Source organism: Tyto alba, unplaced genomic scaffold (assembly GCF_018691265.1).
Source record: "Tyto alba isolate M040663 unplaced genomic scaffold, T.alba_DEE_v4.0 Super-Scaffold_12, whole genome shotgun sequence".
Lineage (NCBI taxonomy): Eukaryota > Metazoa > Chordata > Aves > Strigiformes > Tytonidae > Tyto > Tyto alba.
In genome coordinates, this window is record NW_024881274.1 from 7,406,279 (window position 1) to 7,425,909 (window position 19,631).

Below are 19,631 nucleotides of genomic sequence, written 5' to 3' on the forward strand. Positions count from 1 at the left end.
TTGTGGGGGGCCCGGAAGTGCGTGTCTGTTAGCGGCGCTTCCCGGCTCTGTTTATTGTTGTGGCTCTACAGCGCCTGGCCCCGCTCCTGCTGGCCAACCAGGGTGGTGAGGAGGATGAGTGGCAGGTGGAGCCACCAATAGCGCCGCGCGGAGGGCGCGGGGCTGGCCGCCTTCGGTCCGCCATGTTAGGGTCGTCGGTCTGGCTGACAGGGCTTCCTCTGCCTCCCCGGGAGCGCGGCATGGAGCCGCAGGTGAACCTCCGCGTTACCTGCCGCGGGGAGACCCAGAGTTTCCTGGTGTCAGACTCGGCGCACACGACGTGGGCGGATGTGGAGGCCATGGTGAGCGCAGCTCATCCCGTCCCGCCTCGCCCTGGGAGGCAGAGCCGAGGGTCCGGCGCCGGGCAGCACTGCCGTGGCCGCGGTGCCGCAGCCGTGGGCAGCCCTCTCGGTGAGGCGTTCGGAGTGTACACGCCTCTCCGAGTGCCTAGGATTGTCTCTCTCGGCTTTCTGAGCCTTGTCCCCCATTTCACAGGCTGATAAAACTGATATTTTATTTTGCTGCGGTCTCAGTTTCTCTTTCAGTGTTAACAGTAACTTTTTCTCCTGTTATGTACTTAAAGTGGCGTGAAATGCGTGTTTTGGAGGAAGCTTACGGGTCGCTTGTTTTTCTGTGTGAGCAGGTGGTCTTAGTTTTGTGCTTTGCGCTTCTCCAGAATTATGAATACTTAGTTTTGGCACTGTGCCCCTATAAAGTACGATCTGTTCCTGTTCTCTCCCATTATTCCACTCATTGAGGTAAATGTGAAGTAACACTCTTCTCTTGCTTATAGAACAGTTTTCTGTAGATGTATCTTTGCTCTCTGGGTTACTGAGTTACATATTTTTGGTTTCTTGCTTCCTGGTGCCTTGTGTGTGCTAGTTTGGGTATAATTGTTTTTGTCAGCGGGCCGTGAGTGCATAGACAGTTGCTTATGAAGGTCTGTATATCATGCACTTGGTATAGTGAAGAGTTTTTGTTTGGATGTTTGTTTTTTATTGCTATTTAGTGAAAATTCCTGTCTTGGCTGAGGTTGAAATGGTGTAGTAAAATTCCCTTGGTTATGATGAGGCTACATTAGTTTTTTTTGTGGGTTATTTTGTTTTTTTTTGGTTTTTTGTTGTTTTTTTTTTTTTTTTTCTGTAGCAACTGTTCTGGGTTTTTTTTTGTTTACTCTCAAAGTTGCTTCTTAAGAGATCTTGTCAATATTTTCTTTTGTCTCTTTCAGTTCTTTTTTTAGCTACCATATTATGGTGTACCTTGTAGGAGGTTCTTGCATTGTGAATTACTCAAAACTAAAGTTTGAATTGCATCACCTTTGCTCCTTGTATTTCAGTTTTCTAGAAGAGGTGCTAGTTCAGACTTAAAATACTTGGTGTCAAGTAGACTGCAGGAATGTCTGACTCCTACTTGCATCAAAGCTGGAAGCAGATTGTTCTGTGAGCATGGTGTTACCCTTAATTTTAAATAGTCTGAGAGTGAGGGTGTGTCTATTCAAGGTGTGCTGTACCACTGGATGTCTCTGCACTGTTGTATGAATTACTGTTTCAAGGTAGTATGTGTCTTTGCTATGTTTTAATGTATTATTAAAAGTCTGGTGTTTATAAGGGATAACCTGGTGTCTGGTTCTAGCTTGAGGTTTGGAGAAACAATCTGTGGTACTAGACACTGCAGATATAAACCACGGTTACTTCTTAACAAGCTGAGTTGATTCTCTTGCTGTGCTTCCAAAATTATTTTTGGATATATCACTGGAAGAATCTGTCTGTAGTTCATTCATTGCAGAATGTATGTAGCTATGTCATTGTGCTCTTGTGGTGCTATGTTAAGTCCCAACCATCTGCTGTCCTCTAAGGCTGCTAGTGTTCTTCTAGGTTCAGGCTAGCAGAATGTTTCAGATATATCAGTTTTTCAGAGAGAGTTTCTGTCAAGAAAAATACAGCTTGTGTAGGTATGTGATAGAAAAATGCAAATGAGCCTCAACGAATGTTGTTCAACATAGGGAAACAACTGCCTTCATTTAGGGTTTATTTGATGCTGTTATTTCTGCCCTGTTAATGCAGAATACAAAATAGCTGGTCAGTTTTATTCTCCGAGTTCTAATCTTATATGTTCAGATGTACAGTGTATCAGCTAGTGAGTAGTAAATAGAATGAGATACTTCACTCTTTTTAGTATTTGAAATAATGCTAGTTTCTCAAAACACAAATAGCTTTGTAGAAAAAAAGGCTGTGTGAGCTGTCATCTTGGTGCTTTTTAATGTAAAAGGTAGTGTTTGATGATTGTTGACTTTAGCCTTTGTATATTGCAGTGTTTACCATGAGTGAGTTCATTAACCCTGAGTTAGTCCCTTTATAATGGAAAGGTTGTTATTTACTTTGGGGTAAACATTAACTAGGGAAGGTAAAACATGAAAGAAAATAATTTTTTCTTTTAATTATATGAAGTTACTAGAGGTTGGAGGAGAGGCACTGGGGAGATCTGTTCAACTCAAGAATAATGGATTTTATAAAACAGTGTTTATTTCAACTGAAAAACTGAAGGGAGGGATGGAAGGGTTAAAACATTTTTCCATGTTAATAATCATGATTAAATGACAACATCTGTAGTGATGTCATTGTAGTTTTTTGTTCTCTTTTTCTTACAGGTTAAAGTTTCATTTGACCTAGATAACATTCAGATCAAATACATGGATGAGGATAATGATGAGGTAAGGTACCTGCCACCTCACCCTTCCCGCAGGTCTACCAAAATATGACTGGTGTGAACCTTTCTGCCTCTTGATAATTTGTAGTGGGTCCTTCAAGAAGTATCTGTTATGTATATTAGAGATGAGTACTTTTTTTTTTTCCTTTTGATAAGAAAATAGCTGTTAGTCTTGTGATTTCACTTTTAATGTCACATACTTATTTTTAAATATGTTTTTTAGAAGCTACTGCCTTTCTTTTTCCCACCCCGTAGAAACAGCCAGTGATTCTGTGTGCTCTGAGGGAGGGATGCTTCTGTTCAGGGACTTTTTTATTTTTCATTTTATGAGAATAAAGTAGTTGTAACTATTTGTGTTTGTAGCAATGGAAAAGCCCTGTCTTTTCATTCTACACTCCTTCCTTTGATAAATGTAGGTCTCCTGTCTTTAGCATATGTTTCCTTCAGTGATCTGGTGTACTCAAATCCTCTGCTTGTTTTATGCAAATGCTGTAATCTCCAAGCAGATTACTGACTCAGGAAACAAATTAGTTACTTCTAGTTGTCCTTGTTGAGTAATTTCCTGCTTGGCATGACCTTACCCTCTCATATTCTTTCTGTTTATCTAGATATTTAGAGTAGCATGTAGCTCTGAAACAGAATGTAACTTTTGGAAACTCCGTTCAGTTTGTCCAGTTGTAGCTCTACTAAATTGCATAGATGGGGATCTTTGTCTGTCTGTGTTGTGTTTGTTTGTTTGTTTTTTTTTTTTGTCAGCCCCCCGACAAGGGGAAATGTCAGGATGCTTCCAGCAATATTTCAGGGAAAGATTCTCCTCTTATATTCCCACCTGTATCTATATAAATATATAGATTCATCTGTTAAAGATCTTTTCAAATACTAGTAGAGTAAATATTGTTCAGAATCATGCAATGCTGTAGTGATTAAAGAGCTTCTTGTCTTAGTAACTTGTATGTGCAAAATTGTTAAATGACCACCTGCAGAAGATGGGCTCGGCTTCTGTCTAAATCATGAAACACTTAACTGTTCTTTTGTTGGGCATTAAAAGCAACTGACCTCTGTGTACTTGCACGGCAAACCCAGTGGTGCTGGCACCAGCTTACTTCCAGTAGATGAGACCATGCTTGTTCTGGATGCTAGTAGTTGACAGAGAATGAAGAAAAGTACATTTATTCTGAAAGCATGTTAATGTTAAGACAGTCACAAAAATATCATTGTCTATTACTCACTATTATTTCTCTTTGCAGGTCTCTGTGAATAGCAAAGGTGAGCTGTTACTTTACCGAAGTTAAATCAGTAAACTGGCCCCAACTGTTGTTCATATTTTTGGAGAAGCAAGTTGAGAATGCTTATGTTTTGATTTTTGGATTTTATGTATGACTTGGCATCCAGTTCTTCCTAAAGGAAGGCTTTTTTGATCTATAGGAACAAGTTGGAAATTACTAAATTAACAGAATGTTAAGTGTCTAGTCTGTGAGAACATGTTTGCTTGTTGCAGTATATACAACTTCTTTCAGTAGTATTATTTTAAAAAATTTTACAGAAGGTATGGAAGATGCTCTTTGATGTAAGGGTCCCTAAATACTGAGTGCTAAACTTGTATCTGTTGTTTGAGACAGGGAAAATTCACATTTATTTCCCTTTTTCTTTAGAGGAATATGAAGAAGCTCTGAAGGTAAATGCTCTCTCTGACTTTTTTTCAATACATTCATCCTTCTCCAATTAAAATTGGTGTAGCTGAGGAAACAACCCAGCATTATCTGGCCTGTGGAAATCAGAATAGCTCAGTTTTCTAGCTTTGGACACTAGCGTGAATGTGTTGCTACAATTATTTTCCATCTAGGCTAATCTTGATTTGTATAAATTAGTTGAATAGACAGTTGTGATTCGGGGCCCTGAGTAGCCAATCAATTGGTTAAATGACTTCTTTCTTGAACACTTAAACAGTAATCCCGTGTTTGGAGATACTGGGCTCTAATGGGATCCCTTTAAAAATCTTACCACATGGACTATTGCATTAGAGTACAACATGAAAACTTTAATTGGTATCAATACTTAGTTACTTTATAAGCAGTTAATTGTGCTTAGATAAAATAAGAATTGCATTCCTTTACATTTCTGTTTTACAATATTAATGCTTTCAGAACTTTTTTCTCATGGTTTGAATTTCAAATTGATAATAATAGTAAATTAATATTTACTGTAAGTTCCTGGACAGATTCTCTATTGTTTACTGGCTCTCATGAACAGCTTTATTGTAGATTCAAAAGTTCCTGTAGTATTTCTGTATAATAATACTTTTGCTTATAATAAACTTTTTAATAAGTGTATTGATAACATTTAAGAAAGACAGAATAGAATAACTGACTGTACCTTGTACAGTTTTTCTTTTTGTGTGTGTTAGTCTTCTTCAACTTCTCCAGTGTAGTGTGTAGTGCTGTATTTTTACAGGATTTTGTATGATGATTGTCAGTGGAATAAATACGGTGTGTGTATTTATGTACTGTTTATTTAGATTGCAGTTAAACAAGGAAATCAACTTCAGATGAATGTGTATGCAGAAGACTCTTCTCTGAAGGAAACTTCATATTTTTGTTCTTTGCAACTACATGAAAAAACCGTGACAGAAAAGTTGGCACTTCTTAAAGATGAGAAGAAACCTCTTTTGCAATATTCCATGCTAGCTCAGGGCTTAGAGGAAGACTTAAAAAATGAAAAGGAGTTGACAATTCAGGTAGGATGCAAAGTTGGATTATATATTCATTAAAACAAAGATTTCATAACTGTAATTCACTTTATAGACTGATTGTCATCTTTACCCATGCATAAAACCTCTTGAGTTCAGAGGTTAGTCTTCATTTTCAGCTACATGCACCCATTGAAGCTTGAAAAATTGCGTGAATGTCTTCAAGAGGATATTTTGTTGCTGCATTTAGAAATACAGATTGTTTCATGTTGACCATCCTTAAGTATTTTGATAAAGCTGATGGTCTCCTGAAGCCTTGATTGCCATCTAGTAACTTCTGGTTGATTTGATTTCTTTGGCTTTGATGTGTAATTACAGTCAAATGTTAATAAGGCAAAAATCTTTCAGGAAAATGTCAGTGGCTTCCTTGTGTTGCTTTTCCACTGTTTCCTGAAGAGCTGGAAATCTTTTTTTTTTTGTAAAGACACTTGAGGGGGAGAGCTATTTGAAAATGTTTAACTTGCTTTATTGAGCTGTTTTTGCAGCTTTGCATACTTAAGGTTTATGACTTATTTTTGTGATGTGTTTTTTTGTTTTGTTTTTTTTTTTTTCCCCAGAAAAAGTTAAATCACACTAGAACAGGAAGAACAAATGAAAATCCTCCAGAATGGTTTACTAGCTACTTGGAAACAGTAAGTGTATTTTCTTCTGAACTTTGATATTCTTAAAGGAATACATGAGAGGCTGTGGGTAGAAAAGATACCTGCGATGCGTAATTCTGTCCATCTGATCACACTTGCTCTCAGTACTTGTGACCGGGATCTTAAAGGGCATCTAATCACTTTGCTTTTGTGGTGACAAATGGAAAGTAGATGTCTGTCTATGACTGTATAGTGTAGCTGTTAACTTAAAGTTTGATACGTGCCACTTCTTGAAAAAGTGGATTGTTTGGTTTATGCACTTGATTGGAGTGTAGTTTTAAGTAGCTCCCATAATAGAATGCTTGTTGCACTCCAGATTGTTGTGGAAATTCAGGGCACTCATCATGAGAGAGAACATGAAATATGGTGCTGCTGTTGGGGACTCTTGTTTCACCAGTGTTGGTAGGGTAATACGTAAGGTTTCCTGAAGGTTTGATGACCTTGCTTTTCTTGATTGTTCAGTTTAAGAAAATACTTTCAGGAGACCATTGAGTATAACCTATAGGTTAATACGTGGGTGTTAACTTGTTTTGAATAGCTAATAAACATCACTGAGAAGCAGTTAGATACGAGTGATAAGAATTAATTAGCTAGTGTGTTCCTGAAACTAAAATGTACAGAGTACAATAGTGTATGCATTTACCTCTTTTTTTTTTTTTTTTTTTTTTTTTTTTTTTTCCTTATGGTCTCTGTTCCTTTGCCACCTCTTTATACAAACTAAAAATAGGGGACCTTAATGGTTGTATTTCAGACATCTCTGGTGGACAAAATCAGGACTTACTGATAGATACTCCAGAGGGGTTTCTTGGGAGTTATGTTAATTGTCTTAGATAAGTTTACTTCTCTTGGTGAAAGGTTATGGAAGAACCTTAATATTACAAGCATATGATTCTTAATTTGCCTTGTTAAAAGATACGGGCTGCTGTTTTCTAGAATACAAATCCTCTTTGAGGAATGTGATACTTGATTAATTCCATCTGGAATGTGCTGGGGGGATAGGATGTGGATTCTGAACTGTGTTATGATTTATGGATTAGGAGACCTGGGACAATGTAATTCAACTTTTGAAGCTGCATAGGTGGGTCTCATCCATGACTACTTTAATTTTTTTCCAGTTCAGGGAACAAATAGTTAAGGAAACTGTTGAGAAACTGGAGCAGAAGCTATACGAGAAGCTTGTTCATCACAGTCAGACTCCAGATTTTTCTGAGAGCTCTATTACAGCAGCACCTCCAACTTCAGAGGGCCAGTCAGGGAATAGCAACCAGTGTGACTGGCTGATATCCTGCTGCAACTGCCAGGCCCGAATTGTTGGAGTTCGCTACCAATGCAGGTAGGATATGATGAGATGGGAGTGTGGGAAACCTAACATGCACGGCATGTGAATGAGTATGAGGAAACTTATCTTGGTGGTGTAGACTTACGGATTTCTAATTTGCAGCACGCTGTACATTTCAGAACATCTAGTATGTTCTCTCCTGTGGTGACTGGACTTTATCTGCAAGATTAATGCTATTTTGAGGAAACATGATTGTTAAAAGAAAGTGAGAGAAATTTATAACACTTGCTATGTTTTCAAACACTCTTTACCTTTTTTGAATATAACATGCAGTAATTGTAAAGGAAAATGTCTCGTTCACTTAGCTAAACAAAAAAGCAAAATTGATAACCACCAGTCTATAATAGTCCTTTATTTAGTGTCAGACTAAGGCAGGTCATGCTTTTAATGATCTCACTGTTGTCAGTTTAATAATATGAAATAGGTTTTGATGAGTATCAGAAGTGAGGTTTTTATTTGAATGAGGCAATTGCTGTGAAGCTGAGTGTTTTAGGACTAGGCAGCAACAGTTAATGGAACGCCAGCAGTTTTCCTTTGGAAACTTATTTTTCTTGCTGGCAGGAGGTGATAGTCTGTTTTTTACCAGGCCTGTTCCTGCAAGACCAATCTGCTTTGCATCCCTGAATACTTCAGTTGACTTATCCTCTGTATTTTCATAAGTATGATGCTGTTTCTGGCATTAGATTTCAGTATGTTTTGTCCTTTGAAGCAACAATTCTTAGTCACTTGTGCTAAAGGGTAGCATCCATTTTTTTTCAATGTGTATTCAAGAAGAAAGTGGGAACTGTGTTGCAGTTTTGCCAGGAATAGAGATAACTGATTGAGATATTGAAGATGGCTCCAAATATTGATGTGTAAGAGAGAACCAGCTTCTGTTTCACTCTGGGACTGCTTACAATAGTAGTATGATAGGGAGTGTTTCTCTGCAGAAACATAAGGATTAATTATCCTTGAGTGTCATCTTCTAGTGCATTAATTCTTTGTCAGCCACTTGGTAACTTTCTTCCTTTTCTGCTTTGCAGCCTTTGTCCAGCCTACAATATCTGTGAGCAGTGTGAAGCAGGAACATATGCACATGATCCTAATCATGTCTTGTTAAAGCTGCGAAGACCTGTTCTATGTATCGCTGAGAATTACAGCCTTGCAGAGTTTTCATCTCCCCTGCCTGCTACTCTGGAGCAAGTTAGGTAAATGGTGGCACCTGTCAGTACCTGACAAGATTATCCTGATAGCCAAGTGGAAATGTCTGTATTGGCATTGATGTTCAGCTTTTGTTTTGGATTTAGAGATAAGAGATGGAAATGGTACTCAAACTTTATTGTGAGTAGCTAAAAATAGCTATCTACTTAAATGGTCTTACAGCATTTTTAATAACAAAGTACAAAAGACAGAATTTTGTGTCATAGGTGGGTAGCAAATTTTGAGAGCTTGCTTTTTCTTTGAGCATACTCTAATCTGCCTTTAAGTTTGCTCTTTCACTGAGACTACTTGAAACATTTTCACAAGCCACTATGAACATGTGCTTTTAAAAACATGTGAAATCCAGTCTAGAAGCATGAGACAATGCCTGAAGTGTTCCCTTTGAGACTAAGACTGTGTTGGCTAAAGCTAAAGACTAATCAGTTTAATATATTGTAACAAGGTCACTTATTCTCTCTGCAGGCTCCAGAAACAGATGGACAAAAGATTTCTGAAGGCAGAAAAGCAAAGATTACGAGCAGAGAAGAAACAGCGAAAGGCTGAGGTCAGAGAGCTCAAAAAGCAGCTAAAATTGCACAGGAAAATTCATCTGTGGAACTCCGTCCATGTATTGGAAACTAGTGGCTCACCTACTCTGAAATCTGAGAGTCTCCAACCTAATACCTTCCTGTAAGAGATGTTGTTAGCTGAGCGTTTCTTAGTTGTGCTGTCTGACCTTTTGTGATGAGACCAAGTTAAAGTAACAGGAAGAAGGTTATGAAATGGCTCATTTAAAGTATCATTTGTCATTGGACCCTGTGAGAACTTTGTCTGAATGGAATTTGCAAAGTGGAGTGGTTTTATTTGGGAGGAGAGTAGAAGGAAAAAAGCAACTGATCATTATTACCAGGAATTTACAGATTTATATAGTTTTAGGAGAAAGGGAAATGCCTAGGATTACATATATACTCGTGCATGTGCATACAGCGTAAATTAATGTTACTGTCCGTTTTAAAGTGTGTATCTTCCTGCTGTATTAAGTGTATGCATAAAGTCAAGTATATTCTGTGTGTTTATGTTCAGTGCTCTTCTTTCTTTTATGTGATCTTAGGCTGAGGATCATTAGACTTCACAGGCAACCACTTTGCATTTTTCATTCCCTTTTGGTTTTATGAATGTACAGATGTAAAACTTGTATTGTTCTAGGTTCTTTCATTCATCCCTTCCATCTAGGGCATTTAAAAGTCAAATTAACATTAATCAGTTACTTATGTTTGTGGGGATTTTAAAATGGCTATCTTTGCTTCCTTTTTGCTGAACAGGCACGTTACAGGACCAAAACCAACCTGAATTCTTTCTTTTAGATCTTTTAAAGTTGGCATGTGTAAGAGCTGTTTCACCAGTCCTCTCTGCGTGCCCAAATTAACAGTAAAGCTTTGGATTAAATCTATTTTTGAGCCCCTTTCAGGCAAAAACTGCCATCTTGCTGAAAAACCTTGTTTGTAAGGGCAATTAAAAGATATTAGTGCTTGGACTATATCACAATCTTTTTGATTCAACATCATAAAGGTAACTTCATTCTCTAACAGAATAGCATAGCCTGAAGTGCTGTCAGACTAAATCAAATTAAGTGAAGAACAGTGAACTTTTGTCCGCTAAACCTGAGTTCTGTAATTATAATATTCTTCGAAATAAGCAAGTCTTGTTTTGATGTGTTTCTCTTCCTAAAGCAAACTGCTATGTGGTGTTTAGACTTAAGGTGAAAACAGTACTGAAAATGTTAGAATTTTGAAGCACTTCTAGAAATAGAAGAAAACAAACTAAATAGCCTCCTCTGTTTTTAGCCTGTGAAATAGCAGCTGAATGACTTCCTCAGTTTTATTGTTGTTTTGGTGTATTTTTTGATTGTCTATTTCCTCCCCCCAATCCCAGGAGTCCTAGTCAACCCTTCCAAGCATCTGTCCCAACACTAAGTGCAGTATTTGTGGATGAGAATTTGCCAGATGGGACTCACTTGCAACCAGGAACAAAGTTTATCAAACACTGGCGAATGAAAAATACTGGCAGTGTGGAATGGAGTTCAGACACAAAGGTATCTTTTGCCTTTCCTATTAAATAGTTCTGGAAGGTAATATTTGTATGTGTTAGGGATCTGACTTCTCTGTCAGAAGCTGTTTAGGATTTCCTTCGGCCTATAAATGCACAAGCTGGGAAATCTGGAGCAATTAACTAAGTATTCTTTACAACTACAGACTCTGAGGAAAGCAATCAAGATTAACATCACTGAACATGTCTTCCAGTGATGTTATAATGTTACAGTTCAACCTTGTTTACAAACAGGTGTGTTGCTTTTCTGACTTGAAAAAGCCTTTCTTCTGTGAGTGACTGCATTCCTATTGAAAGATGGGGGTATCTTTGTGGTGATAGTGACTAATGTGACAATGTTTGCTAGCAGCCTTTCTTCTCCATGCCTTGTACCTAGAAGGCCTTTCATCAGAGGAACTTTGTGCTCCTTACTGCCCACAGTTTGTACAGAAGCTTGTGAAGTTAACTTTTGCTTCTTCTGTTGTGTATTTCAGCTGAAACTTATGTGGGGAAATCTGACCTTGGCATCTTCTGAAAAAAAAGATGTGTTAGTGCCATCCCTTCCATCAGGACAAGTAGGAACTGTTTCAGTTGAGTTTGTAGCTCCTAATATAGAAGGAACTTACACTTCTCACTGGAGACTGTCACACAGAGGAGAACAGTTTGGGCCCAGGATCTGGTGCAGTATTGTTGTGGATCCCTCCCCAGCTAGTGACTATCTAGAAAGCAACTGGAAGGATTCTGACTCCTGTCAGAAGGACAAAGCTTCCAGCACCAAACAGGCAAGTAACTCATTCGGTATTTGTGGCAGTTCTGAATTGCTTAGTAGAATGAGCAACATACATGGTTTGGTGCAGTGGCGTAGTGTCCCTAACTATATTGATTTCCAGGGGATTCTTTTAGTTTGCTTCTAATTTTTATTTTTAATAGAAAAGATACAGAACTTCTATTGCATTTCTGAGTTCTAAAATGGACATTTTTTGGCAGGCATTGGATTAGTTAGCAGTTTGTTGCAGCTATTTGTCTAGTTCTTTGAACTGAAACGCTGCAGGATTTTTCTTTATCTTAGATCTTGTCCTTTTGGCTGTAAAATTAATTGAATTAAATCCTTTAAGTTATTTGTGTTCTTATGCACAAAATTCAGGCTTTACATTTTGTGCAGTTGTTTTATTTGCTGTCTGCCTAAGGGGCTTCTGGGACATTTTTTACTTTTGCAGGATGCTTCCTTAAAGACAGAAGCAGGTGCTCAACCGATGGGTGAAATAATGGAGCGGGCTGAAATACCTCTGCCAGCTATGCCTTTAAAGATAAAAAATCTGCCAAGTGAGAGAGAGTTTTATATCCCATCTGTTGATCTCCTCACGGCACAGGTAAAGTGCTAAATTTCAGGTAGAGATAAAACAAACCACCTTGGGTTTGATACTAGGTACATAGACATAAAAAAAGAGTCGGATCTTTCTGTGGCCCCTAACAGGTGAGTACTTAGCTTTGCCCCTTGCTGCCCTAATTTGTGTACCATATTATATGATGTGCATGTACATTATGGGAAGACTGCCTGCAGAGATCATGCTGAGTAACTAAGTAGATTTGAGTTACTTGTAAATTAATGGGGTCTGATGCTGGGAAGTGCAGCATAGGATTCTCTTTCAGGGTTTGCTGATGAAAACTCTGTGGTGTTTCTTCCTGTAGGATTTGCTGTCTTTTGAGCTGTTGGACATCAATATTGTGCAGGAATTGGAGCGAGTGCCACACAATACTCCTGTTGGTAAGATTCTCATATTCCGTGTGCTGTCTGTAGCACAGACAGCTATCCTTTGTATTTTTCAGTCTTGGCTTCTTGTCAGCTTCACATCTCCCAGACCATAAGATTCCAGGCACTGAAGGCTGCCATTTTCTTTGCTCAGCCAGTGCCAGTGTGATAAAACCTAGTTGTTTATTTCACCAAATTATCTTGTAAGATAACTGGGCTTCTTCAATCTTGGAAGAAGATCCCTTAAAAAAGGATAACTTCTTAAAAGGTTTTCTCCTGGAGGAAGGAAGGTTCCTACTCCCTTAGTGACAATTACATTTGCTACCTCTGTTTTTCAGACATGACGCCATGCATGTCCCCTCTACCACACGATAGCCCCTTGCTGGAGAAACCTGGCTTAGGTCAGATAGAGGAGGAGAATGAGGGGAGTGGATTTAAACCAGTGCCTGGTAAGCAGTAGTCATGGGGATCTTGGAGGTGAGGGGAGGAGGGTATTGTCACTTCTGTGCAGTCAGCAGGCTTTGTGTCTAAAAAGAATTTCTAGCTCTGGTCTTTCCCTTCGGTGGGAAAACAAACAGTTGCTTGGCTCATAAACCTGTAGTCTGACACTACTCTCTGATAGTAGAGGTTGGAACTTAATATCTGTAGAATTCAGAAATACAAATATTTCTCTTGATTTATCTGACCACTAGAATTGTTAGAGTAATTAACAATTTGTCCTTTATAGCATAGATTATACTCAAACATTCCAGGTGTGGCCTTCATACTTCTCAATCACTTTCACATTCAACTTGAACTGAATTCAAAAATCTTTCAATTTTTAAGAAGAATTAACACGTAGAGTCAATATTAGCCTTAGCTAGCCTAAAAAATTCTTCTTAGACTTACATTTACTTGTGGTGGTATTAATCTGTTACGTTTCCCTTTCAAAGGAATGACAGAAGCCTGCTTTCCTGCAGATACTTGCATAGTGAAAATGAAAGCTGAACATCCATTGAATCAGGAGGAAGGGGAAGAAGATATGAGTGGGACTCAGTTTGTCTGTGAAACTGTAATTCGTTCTCTAACCCTGGATGCTGCACCTGACCATAAACCCCCACAAAAAAAGAAAATCCTCCAGGGTAAGTACTGTCTTTAGCTGGCTTCCGTGGCTTTACTTTTTTGTAGTCAGATATTGGCCACAAATTGCCCTGCACTGCAGGTGGTGATATTGCTGTAATTGTTTTTCCTGATTGTTTTATTAGAATCTTTACAAACATTGCAAGATACCTTCAGTTGCAGTATGATCAGTGAAGAATCTCCTAGGATAAAACCTAATCCCCCTTCCAAAAAGGAAGCAAAGATTAATGAGTCAGAGGCAATGACAGAAAAAGTCTGTGGTAAGTAAAATAAGTTTAAATTTTAGATAAAGCTGTAATAAAAATACAAAAAAAATCAGGTGTAAAAAGATCTGACACTCTTCTAGAAAATTGATCCTCATTAGACCAAGAGAAGCACTGTGTTAGAAAATTGGTGTCAGTACTCTGAACAAGCAGCTAGTTCAACAGCTGCTTAAAAAAAAAAAAAAGTGTAATCGAGATGTAAAGGTTCCAATCAGGCATTCAAATTAGTGCTCAGATATTAAGCATGGCAGGTGCTTCCATATTTTGGACATGTAGGTTGAGGTCAGTACTTTGAACTGTTTCTGATGCATGTAATTTAGGGGCTGAAAACTAACGTTTAATTCTCGGTGTAGCTTTTATTCCAGTTTTTATTATAAGTAGCATGTATGTGTGTATATATATATCTCATCAGCATATCTTCATAGACTTAACAATAAGATCTATTACTCTCTCAAGCTACACCCCCAGCCTCCCCTCCAATAGAGAGATAAAATTATACTATTAATATCAGCTGCAAAGGCTTACAGTTGTTTCTGAATACTTGTCTTGTATCTGGGACAATACTGTCTTTACTGTTATCCATACAAAATAGACAATTGTTAATACTTTTTTTTTTTCCTGTTAGGGGACCTTCCACTGTCTGATGAGAGAGCAAGCCCCTGTAGTGATACTGGCAATTCTGATGAGGAGGAAGATGATGATGATCAAAGTCAAGGCTCCTCTGCTTCATCAGAAGATTATATCATTATCCTCCCTGAGTGCTTTGACACCAGTCGTCCTTTAGGGGAGTCTATGTATAGCTCGGCTCTTTCTCAGCCCAGTTTGGAAAAGACAGGAGAACCTGAAACGGGACCAGAGAATCTGGCAGAGGGAAGCCAGTCACGGATCCACAGTGTCAGTGGTACTTTGACAACTTCACAAACACTGGCTGTAGTACCACTAACTCCAGATATTATGGAAGGTTTACCCCAGACACAAAGGTATGCTGCTTGGACAAGAACGAAACGGTTATGTTAGTGTTGCTGTAGAGTCTGCAGGGTGTTGTGCTTCAGTTCAGTGTCCAGACAGAGGTGGTTGCAGCAAAAGTCTTGTCCTGTAATAGAGTGAACATCCTAAAGTCTATACTCGGTATTTAGGTGAGTGTGAGAGGGAAATAAGGGACCGTGTGAAGCTTTTTCTTTTGATCTTTATTTACCTGCCTGTATACATGTAGAATGAAAGTAGTAAAAGTGACTTCTTTTTGCCTTACATTCTCAGGAATCTTGCATCTCTTCAGAATCGTGTCTTCCAAGAACCAAGCATATCAGCTTCAGAGAATATCTCTTTCACCCCTCATAATCAAATAAGAGAAGGTATTGACAGTACTTGATGAAGGATGCATCCTATTGTTATCACCTATTCTTTATGCCTAGTATTGGATTTAATTTCTTGTTATTCTTGAGGAGAGTAGAAATCTACCAAGTAATGACTGATCTTTCTCTAGGTGATGAAATTTTACTATATAGAAGATTTTAATAGAGAAATGATTTGCCTTGCGGATCAGTTAAGAGCATCTGTTCGTTAGAAATGGTAGGAGGGTGCTCAGTAGTATTTGTAGACATCTACATTACCTCGCTCTGGAATGAATGAGCTGTGTATTTAAGCTGTTGCTACAGTCACTGGGAGCTCAGACAGCAGCTCATCTCGTGTTAAAGTAAACACCCAGTGACTAATCAGCCAAATGACTTCTGAAATTCTTTTGATTGTTTTGACTTCAGTGAGAATCCTGTATATCTAGTTTGTGTCTGGATAATTAAAATTGAAAGTATTCATTTTGGACTGAATCCCACTCTTTATCATTTATGTACATGTAGGATGTCTTCAGCTCTCATTAACTGGACGTGTTCATGTGATACTTTTTCTTCCTTTTCCAGAACCCAGTGGTGAAGACAGTCATGGACCAGGATCTTTTGGATTTCTAACTAGTAAACAGAAGTGCTCAGAATACTCAAGGTAGTGAAGCTGAATCTGTGACTTCAGAAATACTTTTGTAAACTGAGAATTGGTAAATTAGGCACCTAGGCAAAAGCAGGGGCTTGCAGATTTAATGTAGTCAATATTTTGGGGAAAGGTCTACATTAAAGGAAACATGCTGAATTATATAGTTCTGTATTTTCATAAAATCTTTGTTTCTATTTATACGAGAATATGAAGAATGCAGAATTAGGAATCAGAAGTGTATGAGCAGCTCAAACTGAATTCTTAATTCTGTGTGTCTTTTTTTTTTTTAAATCTCAGGGTTCTTAAAATAGGGATTTTGTAAGTTAGCTGCGAAATTAAGCATCTTTAGATGCTGAGACTGGAGGCATGAGACAAAATGTTGAGCAGAATATCAAATGACTTAAGAATTGATGGAAAACAAATGGAAATTACTCTGGCCTGAATGGATATGTCACAGTGAACAGCTTTCATGTATAGATGTAATCTTCTGGGTGAGAATACTTAATCCTTTACAAAAGGTTACGCTATGGAAAGCAAGCTAATGTACTTCAGCATACAACCACAATTTAATAGAAGGTATCAAGAAAAAAGGAATGAGCTTCCTGCATAGATCAATTCCCGAGCATCAATGATTCCTTTGGGTCATAGGTTGTTCTCTCCAACAACTCCGTACATGAACAGAGACTTGCATTTCATGTGAAGCAAATGCTTGGCTTTATTGACCGTAAAGTAATACCTGACTTCTCTGCAGATACCCTCAAGGAAGCAGCATTGCAGGAGAACTAGTTAAAGGAGCTTTGTCAGTTGCTGCTTCTGCTTACAAAGCATTATTTGCTGGACCACCCATTGTAGAACCGGTAAATGTCTTTTCTGTATGCTCTATGAGTTTTCTAGAGTGCCAACCTTAAATTATAGGTATATATTTTATAAATGCATCAGTATTCTATATAGGACTTCATGCAACAGTAAAATGCTAAGCTTGATGACATCCTTTTGAAGTATGCTGTTCCACCAGCAGACAAGGAAATCGATACCATGGGGATAGAAGCATGTCTCTTGTAGTGTCATGTAGGAGTAGTAATTCACCTGTGAAAGTGAATATAAACAGCTTAATTCTGGACAGAAGGGCTTATGTGCCTTAATTATATTCCAGTATAATGTAGGATCACTGTTCCAAATGGCAAAAATAAATCCTCTTTTTATACCTTATCTTGCTATCTTTTGTTTTTCAGCAGCGTGCAGCTACAGAAGAGCACACTGCCACTCTTCTATCCAGTCTGTGCGAGATGGGATTCTGTGACAGGCAGTTAAACCTGCAGCTGCTGAAGAAACACAACAATAATATGGTTCAAGTGGTAACTGAATTGCTTCAGATCAGTAACAGTGACTGGTACAGCAGTAGATGCTGAACTTCCCTGATGGAGGAGAAGAATTGTCTTCATTGAGTAAACTCTAATGGAACGCTGCAACAGTAGCAGGCTGTTCCTCAGCTGCTTTCTGTTTGGAGATGTGACTAAAACTTTGGATTTTCTTTGAGCTTTTGACTATTTTTTTTTCCTCATGGAAATGTCAAACAGTGATTGTCACAGCATCTTATGAGTTGGAGACCAGAATTTCAACTGTTATTTGGACTCAAATGAGTAGTCTTTAAGTCTCTAATTTCGTACTGAATCCTTTTATCAGGGAATCCTGTAGAATTACTTAAATTTCCACCCAGATGAGAACTTCTCCTTTTATTGTGTGTAAGATTTTTTTTTTCTTTTTTTTTTCTTTTTTTTTTTTTGTTTTAGGCAGCTGGAAACCTGTTTTGTTGACTTTTAACAAGCTTTGGAATAGGAACCAATGTAAAATGCTGCTGTAAAATGTAGTCTTGCCTAATTTACAAGAGATGTCCACAACTAGCAAGTTGTTTCTTCTGATATAACTTAATAATTGATTTGTTCAATGCGTGACAGTAACATAACAGACTTAAACCTTACAAATGATTCTTAGCAGAAAAAGGTTGCTCATATGCAAAAGCCGTCTTGAACCATCAAACAATTTTTGAAAAGTCTGAAAGTGTAACCACTGTTAAAACTGATGAATACCAAGAAAGTCATTGTTTCTTGTATCAGAATGAAGCAGGAGATTGAATTTACCAGCAGCAATTGAACCAGCTCTAATATTGATAGTGCAAAACATCTAACAGGAAAACATAGCCCACATAAAATATTTTGTTAAAAATGGAGTTTAAGGGTAGGAAAGGACTTTCTAAGAATCTTCACAGGCTATCTGTAACAATGTTAAAATTTGACCACTATAATTTCTTAGTATAGTGCAAACCTCTTATTCTGTTAATACCACATAGAAGAATTAAAGAATGTGTAGAAACCCAGACCTGAATTGGAGTACAAATTCTGGTGATGTTTAGGAATGGGAAGAGTGCTTGAGGTAGAGATTGTGTGACTTATATTATAGTTTGAAAAATGCATTCACTTAAGCAGTTTTAAGTGTACAGTCTCCTGTGATGGTTCTACCTGCTGTGTTTTGATAGACGCATCTGTAGGATTCATTTTTCTCACAAGGTTTTGATTTAGATGCCTGTGTTTTATTTGAAAATCTAAGAATTCCCTTCTAAATGTGCTGAAAGAGATTTGATTCTGAAGAATCACTCACGAGAAACAAGCAACATACACTGCTGTGCAGTGGTGTATCCATGGATCGCTTTTCAGAGTCCAGTCCCTCTGAAAGTGACAGCAGTGTTGGTGACATTCTTACTTTAAAGCAACCATTTTTCCTTGTTGCAGTAAGAGACCACTGATCCTAAAATATTTTGTATTACTGCTGCTTCAAACTAAGGTGTTCCTGTTTTGTCACAGTGTAGGTGAAGCAGTATCAGTATTGTGACTGACCAGGCAATCTGTAGTAGAAATTTTTTTTAAAAGGCATAATACCCTTAGAGATAAGATACCATTAAAATAATTGAAGAAGAAAATGTATCATACCATTTCTGTTTTAAACCTATTTTTATAGATTGTGGAAGATGTACTCTTAAATGTTTATTTTGAAATACAGTAGAACTATTTTGCAGTGTTTCCCATCTCCGTCTCTCTGTACACCAGTACAACTGTCTGCTGTGTACCAGTTAAAGATCTTTCTGTAACTTGAAACCATTGGGTTTTTTTCTCCCACCTTAACTTATGCATACATGTGTGAGTACCTTTCGGCCTCTGCTTAGGGTAGAAGGAGGAGGAGGACATGACACGGATGAAGTGCAGTAGCTGGTGAAGTTCCTAAGCACAGTGTGGTTATCGGCTTTGATCGGGAATGCCCAGCAGGACACATGCTCTGTCTGTGTGTACCTTCATACTTGGAATGTTAATGTGTTATATAAATTAACAAAACACTACAACGTGTGAGGAGAAACACTTCATTACAGATTGAAATGTGAAGTGTGAAATGCTGTTTTCTTTAGGTTACTTTTTACTGGGGTTTAGATAATGTATGCTGAGGCTTAAGATAGATATATCTCTGTTGGCTTTGTATATTTTGTTAATGGATGCATGGTATAATTTATAATATATTCTTAGTGCAGATATGGCTTCTGTATCTTATTTAGGATGAGCACTTTAAAGTCAACTGTGATGAGGGAGGGGAGCAGGAGTAGCGCCTTTGTCTTCTCCCAATAAAACGCTTTCTCCCTCTGGCTGTCCCTCGGGCTCTTTACACGCGGGGTGGCGGCTGGTCGCGCGGGAGCGCTCGGCAGCGGCCGCGGGCGGCCCCCCGCCGCCCCGGGCCGCCCCGC

At 38.3% G+C, this 19,631-nt stretch overlaps 1 protein-coding gene across 5 annotated transcripts; it reads left to right on the forward strand.

Annotated features, from left to right (window-relative positions):
• Positions 1–145: 145 nt before the first annotated feature.
• Positions 146–19,532, forward strand: NBR1 (NBR1 autophagy cargo receptor). Of its 5 annotated transcripts, none has more exons than XM_032985968.2 (21): positions 146–341; positions 2,687–2,749; positions 3,993–4,011; positions 4,398–4,420; positions 5,261–5,479; positions 6,049–6,123; positions 7,248–7,465; positions 8,494–8,658; positions 9,134–9,340; positions 10,583–10,742; positions 11,230–11,517; positions 11,953–12,105; positions 12,425–12,500; positions 12,824–12,934; positions 13,445–13,606; positions 13,730–13,864; positions 14,493–14,847; positions 15,125–15,219; positions 15,781–15,859; positions 16,599–16,704; positions 17,083–19,532. In XM_032985968.2, exons 1-21 carry the CDS (start codon positions 183–185, stop codon positions 17,254–17,256), a joined length of 3,042 nt encoding a protein of 1,013 aa, XP_032841859.1. In that variant the 5' UTR covers positions 146–182; the 3' UTR covers positions 17,257–19,532. The 5 variants fall into 5 exon arrangements, with proteins under 5 accessions (XP_032841859.1, XP_032841854.1, XP_032841855.1 ...); XM_032985963.2 differs by having other exon boundaries at positions 147–341; positions 13,418–13,606; positions 17,080–19,532; XM_032985964.2 differs by having other exon boundaries at positions 147–341; positions 13,418–13,606.
• Positions 19,533–19,631: the final 99 nt, after the last annotated feature.